This window comes from Sinocyclocheilus anshuiensis, unplaced genomic scaffold (assembly GCF_001515605.1).
Source record: "Sinocyclocheilus anshuiensis isolate Anshui unplaced genomic scaffold, SAMN03320099.WGS_v1.1 scaffold1339, whole genome shotgun sequence".
Lineage (NCBI taxonomy): Eukaryota > Metazoa > Chordata > Actinopteri > Cypriniformes > Cyprinidae > Sinocyclocheilus > Sinocyclocheilus anshuiensis.
Genome location: NW_015539932.1, coordinates 166,287 through 174,550, shown reverse-complemented (window position 1 = coordinate 174,550; position 8,264 = coordinate 166,287). Strand labels below are relative to the sequence as shown.

Genomic DNA, 8,264 nt, shown 5'->3' with positions numbered 1-8,264 from the left:
GCAGGCGATGAGCCGAGTGAACGTGCAAATTCACTCCCTGACATTAGATGGTGCTTAATGAAAAACAGAAATACCTCAGTACACGTCGAATCCTATTTGATCTGCATTTCCTCTCCATAACAACTCCCTCTTATCGAGATTTTTGTAAACATGGGTTGATTTTCGCATTGGTCTAAACTCAAAACAAACAAAACAACAGTTTTATTGAAAATACTCATTCATTCTCTGCAGGTGGAGCATTTGGTAGAAATATAACCGTTTCCCCGATAATGGCAGAACACAAAGCAGCGCAGCAACGGACTTTGAACGTGCAGCGCTCGTGTTTATTCAATTAAATCATAACGTTAGCCTTTTGAAGTTTAATCGTCACATTCAGCCATATCGCAATTCTGGTATTTCCGTCCCCAAATTTAAGACCTCTTGAAATCATAATTAAGCCTTTCTTGTACAATTTAAGACTTTTTAAGACCCCGCGGAAACCCTGTACAACATATAATCGTCACTTTCCTACAGGTACTGTTTACTAACAAGGTGACAGTGCCAACTACTGGCCTGGCATACGTAATACAGCGTTTCTGTCCGTTTTCGCGGGTGTGTGTAAACGCGAATCGTTTTGAAAACGTCGTGTATACATGAAACTTTTTAAAAACGCAAGGGAAAAACTTTTCTGTTTTTGATTACACCGTTGTCGTCTAGACGTAGCCTAAGATTGTCTTCAGTATTGATTGGCAGCAAAGCCCTTGCGGGTACAATCCTATGATCTCTCGCCCACATGGGTGATGATATCAGTTAACCCATTGTACCAGAGAAAAGGTCCTAGTGTGAGGAATGGCCTAAAACCCCTGAGATGCACAGCATGGCTTCTTACCCCGACCCCTGCAGGCATTGCCTGTATCATCTGTCCTTTTGCCCATACTGAGTCATCCGCCTCCAATCTCACCCCTGCTCCTTTCTTAACTCCCCCAGCATTTTTTGTAGCCCCGGTTTGCATATCCGGCAACCACTGGAGTTGTGGGTCAGAGAATAGGGCAAAACTGGAAATGTGAGGGGTCGGCCAGGGCTAGCTGTGGCAGATAGAGGGGTAATACGCGAGGCAGGACGAGTCAAATGATGTTGCTGCTTTAAAAGATCCATTTCAAATATAAAGGGCAAATAAGCATCTGCTCTGACAGGTCTGCCAGTCTGGTATTGAAGTGGCCAATCAGAAGTGCATCTTTTACATTAGAGAGGCACAGCACAACCAAAGTTTTACCCTAAAATGTCAATTATTTATTTATTCATTTGCAAATTTTTTTTATATAATTATATCTAAACTGTAATTTATAATATATTAATATTTTATATATTACATTTGTAAATAATTTTTTAGTGCTGTCAAATTGATTAATCGCGACCACCAAGTCGTGTTTTACTGTAACTTCAGCAGCTCCAGGCACGTGAACAAAAGCACCAATCTCATTGGTCAGCCAGTTTTTAACGTGGCGCGTCAAACCAAAAAAACGAGCCCGAGGCATTTTTTTTTAAATGACGCTTTTACGCCTGCCGCTTTGCACGTTGGTGTGCACATTCACATTGGTGCTCTTTGTTTAGTCACGAGGCGTTAAACGTCGGCGATAATCGCGGTAATTGATTTTAATTGCGGTAATTTAATTAATTGTCCCGGTGTGCACAAGCCTTTAGGAATATGGAACACAAGTCTACTATTTATTTGTTTGTTTGTTTGTTTGTGAATTGTAGTTCTTTGGGTTATTTTTTGGCCAAAGTAAAAGTTTGCTTGTTGCTGTTCATGACTTTTTCCAGCTGTTTTCACAGTTCTTTTCTCTCACATTGTCTGTATTACCTTGCCTTGGTATAATTTTTAAGGTTTCTCATCTCTCTCTGACATTTCCATGTTTTTGTCATTTTAATCAAACATCTGCTGCAGGCACCTAACAGGCAGTTCATCCGTCCGTTTCCTGTCCCTTCCCCCCCTCTTTGACCAGAGCATCAGCATCCCAGCCAGCTTATCCTGGGGAACTAATTCAATATCCCTGTGCCTGTTTTAAATGTCATTGGCTGAGCTCATCTGGAATGACATGTTTTTCATGGTGGAAGTAAAGACGCTTTATTGAGCAGGGACCAGAGTGGGGGGATGCGGCTGCTCTTCACGTTCGCTCCGATCCGAAAGGTCTACGAGCTTTTTAAGATCATTCGGTGCACATTCAGCGCAAGCTCGCTCATCCTGTCTCTCATTGGCTCTGTGAGTCATCACGCATCCTCAGCTGACTTGTGAAAGTAGACTATAGCAAAAGTTAGATCTTCAAATGTCAGTCTGTCTGCTAGCATAGAGTGGTCTTATTTTGCTCTCTCAGTTTTATGATTGGTTTAAACATTATTTCAAATATTATGTGGACATTTTTATGGTTTGTTCACTTTTTTAAGGTTTTAAAGGATTTAAAGTAACTCCAAACCATTTCTGAAACTGGACAATTGAGTCAGTGAGTTGACTCGAGAACCAGATCAGTCTGGTAAATAAATGATAGGATATATATTAGTGCTGTCAAACGATTAATCACGATTAATCAAATTCAAAATAAAGGTTTTTGTTTACATAATGTATGTTTGTTTACTGTGTATATGTATTATGTATATATAAATACACACACGTGCATGTATATATTTAAGTTATTGGTCTTATGAAGTATTCTAATTTGTTGAGATAGTGAATTGGTGGGTTTTTGTTAAATGTGAGCCAAAATCATCACAATTAAAAGAACCAAAGACTTAAACTACTAAAGTCTGTGTGCATTGAATTTATTTAATACACGAGTTTCACAATTTGAGTTGAATTACTGAAATAAATGAACTTTTCCACGACATTCTAATTTATTGAGATGCACCTGTATATAAATACACACACATACATGTATATATTTAAGAAATATTTATGTGTGTGTTTATAATATATAATATTATTTAACATAATATTGTGAAATGTTACGCTCTAGTTATTTCATGTTGCATTGGTTTTGTGCAAATTAAAGTTATTTATTAATATTACATTAATTACAACATTGCAATTATATTGATGAATTAACTTTGTCATTATGAATCATTATGATACATGTAGTAAAAGTCCATTCTCATGTGTTTTTCCCGTAGGGTTCCTGAAACCCCAGTGCTCGATACCACCGCCACCTCAGAGAGGACGAGCAGAAGCATGCACGTGTTTCAGCGGAATGTGTGCTCTTCATCAACGCAGGCTTTCTACAGGTAACCTATGCATATAGAGAACTGCACAATCGCTTATGCTCTCCACAGCGCATAAACTTTCAGCAATAACTCGTCTTTTGGCTGCTGTGTATCTCCACCATAAAATAATCCTGCTTTTTGTGTGCGTCAACTGTTCCCATGAAACCTCGTGGTTCTTACTTTGAAGAACACTAAAGATACATGCATAAATCAATGCATTGAAGTCATATTTAGAGCCCTAAACGGATTTCCACTGTACTCGGCTATAACTCATGCCAAATATGTCTGGTCTTGTAATATGTCTGCGTTTGCAAGAAACAAGACACATCTTGTGTGCACATACAAACACACCCTCTAATCTGAATTAGTGTCTGGTCCCCTTCATATGTTTTGGTCTTACAGTGTGTGATTTACAGTTTGTTATGCTAGTTTAAAGGGCTGATGGACATGTTAGCAACTGGCCTCCTCTGAGGGATCCTTATGGGGCAGCGTTACGGCACATTCCAGCTGTGACCCTGTGGTATGTGGGGAATGGATCGCTGTTGGCTTGTGTGTAAACATGTTTTGTTACATGTCTTTTTTTGCCTTGTCTTTGCAAGCATATAAGCATGTTTAGTTTGTGATCAAATGATTCTTATGAACTGGTTCTTTTTAAAGAATCAATCCAAGAGGCTCACAAAAATCAATTCAGTGCAGAAGTTTACAAGTAGGACAGCGGTTCTCATCTGGTTTCTTGTCTAGATTTGATCAAGTAATGACCAAACATTGTTCATCGTACAAATGCAAATGTCCTCACATTAAAACACTGAAATTAATTAATTTGACAGTTTTGGATAAGGACATGACAAGCAACCTGTATATAATGCAACTGAGTTCAGCTAACTGACTAATCAATTTGCAGCTAAATATTTTAGTTTGATTGGACAAATGACCTTTAACATCATCAACACGTAAAATGTTTACTTTTAAAATTGATAAGCCATATTGCTATTCTATATATGCACAATTATATGACTGGCTGCTTGCATTTAATTAGTTGCATTTAGCATCGCTTTTTTCCCCATCAGAACATATATTCAACCCTTTTCCAAAACCAGATGAGAACCACTGCTGTATATTTATAAAAGTGGCCCCACACATGTGCCAGGTGCTTTGTGGGAGACCTCATCCATATGCCATTAAAAGTAAATACCATTTCGATTCATCTCTTTAATTTTTGTTTTTTAAGAAGGATTGGTTTTGACAGTCACATCTTGACGTATTTTATTAAATCCATTTTTACAAAAGTCCCATAGGGTTAAATATTTGCTTAGAAGCACAAGTTTAAGGTTCTTTTATCCCTCACGTACCCATGTGTTTGAATGCATGTTTTATACTTCTCAACCCTGAAAGTCATGGCATGCATCTTTCAATAGCTACTACAGACAGTCCGCACATATCACTCACAACAAAGGGCTACTTTTATAGATCGTATACAGAGAGGATTCTTCGGCGTAGTTGCTTTACTTGGAGCCATTCGCTCAGAAGTCGTTCTGTTTGTAAAACTGTTAAATATTTCCGCAAGCTGGCGTGGTGGTCTTAAGACGCTCCAGAGAGCTTTGGCAACACAATTGGGGTTGCCTATAAAAATGATTTCTGTCTACATATTGTCTTTTCCAAAGCCCATAATAGAGCTTGTGGAGAACCAGTCTTTAAAACCCTGCGTGGTGCTCAGCAGTCTGTTCACGGTTACTGTGGAAACCCTGCGGTCTGTTGTGGTGGCTAGCCCGTTGCTCGTTTATAGAAGTAGTAATAGCCGTGTTTCTAATTAGGGAACGTGTTTCCGTAAATCTCTTCAGAGCGCGAGGATCCAGTCTTAGCTTGTTGCTTGTACCATGGTGACCAAAATCACACATTAGAGCGAGGAGGATGACATGGGTTCGTTGGCGAACGAAGCAGGAGAACGAACGTCACCCGGGGAGATTTGAATCCCTGATGTGGCAGCACTTCGGCTTCCAGTGGTTTTTACATTGTTTTAGGGTTTTTTACAAAACATAGTCTTACTGGAAAGGGGCCGTGAGAAACACGGCGTCGTCTTTCAGTTCCAACTTTGTTTCAAAGGCACTCAGTTTTTTATTAATATTATTTTTTAAAGAAACGCGCTCGAATGAAGTGCGCAAGAGGGAGCACTTAAAAAACGGCTGCGGAGGGGGCCTCACAATGCCGTCCTTGTGCTGCGATCTGGGCTCTTCTTGCTGCAGCGAGCAGAGGAATGGAAAAGATTATCCACAGGAATGTCTGGGGTGCCCTCAAACGCAGCGCTCCGCGTGACCGGCCAATGGGAGAGCTCGACTGAGTGGCGGGCTAATTTTTTCCTGATGAACTCAGCCGCCTGCTTCATAATGGAGTCTGATTGCCAGCACTGAACTCAAATATGGTCCATGTTTGGAGAGCCCCAATGACAGGACCACTTTAGTGGGCAGAGGGAGACGATCGCTGGCTCGGTCTTTTGTTGTTTCATTAGGGTTGAGGGTTTAGCCAGGCTCATTTCAGGTGTGTGTGTTTTTTCTTTAATTATTCACTTTTTATTGACATCACTTTACTAAAGCTCCAGTTACGCCCTAAAGCCGAGCCTTATTACTTCTGGCCACACTTAATTATATTGGCTGGGTCGCGGTGCATCCCATGGCTTCATAAATTCTCCCAATTAATTTGGAGGCAATTTATTGTCCCGAGTTCTTGGAAACAACTTTTGCGGCCCCATTACGGCAAGTGGCGATAGAATTAACCCAATAAATTACAGACTCGTTTTACTTGTGGTGGGTGTGTTTTAGCTCAGTGGAACGTCGCCATCGGCCTACAGAGAGACAAAAAGGGAATGTGGTCAGGTTTCCGAAACCAAAGCATGTGTTTGTAGACCTTGTGGTCGCACGGGAAGGGGAAGGGGCACTGTGGGGTCAAAAGGTGAGCGAGGTCAAGGAAAGGAGCTCGTTAGCTACAACATGCTCAGCACTCCCTGTTTTTTAATTGGCTCTGGTTGCCGTCCACGCACGTCCTCGCCACTTCCTGTTGGCCTGGGGCCGCCAGAGAGGGGCCTGGAAACTCCAGCTTGTTGATTATGGAGTTGGGTCCTTTATTCGCTCTCAAATTCATCACTACCCGGCTATTTTAATGGTCTTATTTATTTAAACTGTGCTTCAAAGGTAACCCAGTGGAGAAATAACAATTCGGCGGCCTTTTTTTTTTTTTACATGTCTTTATGTCATGTGTACTCATGTTGGTTTATATTCTCACAGCGGGCCTGCAGTCTGTCATTATTTGGGTCGTGGCTGCCAAAAAGGTTTGGGCTAATTGGATTTCGAAGTTCATTTTCATCAGCTATTTGATAAAGACCTGGCAGCGGTCCTAAAAACTCCAGCCACCCTCGGTATCCGCACCAATGAGCACATTCCATACATCGGGACTGTAATAAGGAGAAGTGAAAAGAAGTTTGATCAGAGTGATCTCATCTGGGAGAGACGTTTTACTTTATTCCCTCATCAGCCCCGTGTAAACACTGGAAGCAAAGTGGGAGTCGTGCGGCTCGCTGTGGTGGATTTTTCCCCGTGACACCGTCAAGCATATTTTGTGCTAATCTGCCAGCTAATTGAAAGCAGCTTGCTTTCATGTCCAGTGTTACAATGCCCATGCCTCTTGAAATGAAAATGACGGAGGATGGAAGATCATCTGTGATATTAGCTTTAAATAGATTCTTTTGGATCAGAGACGTCAGGCGCTGTGATCTATTAGCACCGAGTGTAATGTGTTTGTCAGAAGACAATGTAATGCAGGCCATTGAACAGGCATTTCTGGAGCTATTATCATTCATGTGATGAAGTATCTTGAAATAATCTCTAGCTGAGAGAAGAACACTGATGAATATTAGAATTTTTGTATTCTAAACTATTAAAAATTAGTCTTAAATATTGAAGTGTGAAGTAGAGATCAGTTTGAGCTATATATATAATATTAGAAATATTCAGTGGTTATTGTTTTTTTAGTATGATGAAAATTATCATTCTTTTTGTTGCTTTATTTATTATTATTAGTAGTAGTAGTATATTAATAATATGCCATTGGATGTGCAATAATTTATTAGTAGTTTTAATAATAGTAGTAATCATTGAAATAACAGTAACATCATTATTATTATTACTATAGATAGATATATAGATATTCTATAATAAATATAATTTATTATTTAATATTACTTTAATTTAAATTTATTTATTTATTTTAGTATATGCTTTATTTTTAGTACTGTATTGTCATAGATGACCCCCTTGTGTAAGATTTGGTACCATGGTGTGCATGTCTGTCTTTTTTTTTTTCTATTTATTTCTTTATTTTCTGTGGCTAAATGAAGAGCAAATACTGTTATAGACTGGCTTAGACCATCAATACAAACACAGCCACACTTTTGCCTCAGATGATTGCAGGACAACACACAACGTGGCCTAAAAAGCTTAGAGCTTAGACTATTTGGATTGGTCAGTTTTGTTTCTTTTTTTCCTTTTTTTGGAGTGTGTCTGAGTCTGACAGGGATCTGTGGTGTGTGAGCACATTATTAAAGGGGTCATATGACGTTGCTAAAAAGAACATTATGTTGTGTATTTGGTGTAATGTAATGTGTTTATGCAGTTTAAGGTTTAAAAAACACATTATTGTCCACATAATGTACATTATTGTTGCTCCTCTATGCCCCGCCTTTCTGAAACGGTCAGAAGCGCCAGACTGTCCTTGCAAAGTTGGAACTGCCCCACTTTATAGAAACAGCCTTTGTGCACAGACCCATTGTATGCTACTTTGCAGGTTCAGGAAACAGTCTTCCATAAAATGCGTCACACAGCGTCACACACGGGCTTGAGTGAGCAGAGGCCGGCGGCCTTGAGAACGGCGCGGACTCCACTTTGTCCACGGTGAAAGCCGATCCGGCGATCCACAGCGCGAAGTTTATGTATTTCCTCAGCAACCAGCACGGATCAGCTCTAGGCATGACGAAGCGGATATTGTCC

At 40.0% G+C, this 8,264-nt stretch overlaps 1 protein-coding gene across 1 annotated transcript in view; it reads left to right on the top strand.

Annotated features, from left to right (window-relative positions):
* LOC107686886 (retinoic acid receptor RXR-alpha-A) overlaps positions 1-8,264 on the top strand; it is a 124,126-nt gene that overhangs the window by 38,689 nt on the left and 77,173 nt on the right. Inside the window, exon 2 of the mRNA XM_016484030.1 lies at positions 3,142-3,252. Coding sequence (XP_016339516.1) covers positions 3,142-3,252 — 111 coding nt within the window. The remainder of the gene's footprint in view (positions 1-3,141; positions 3,253-8,264) is intronic.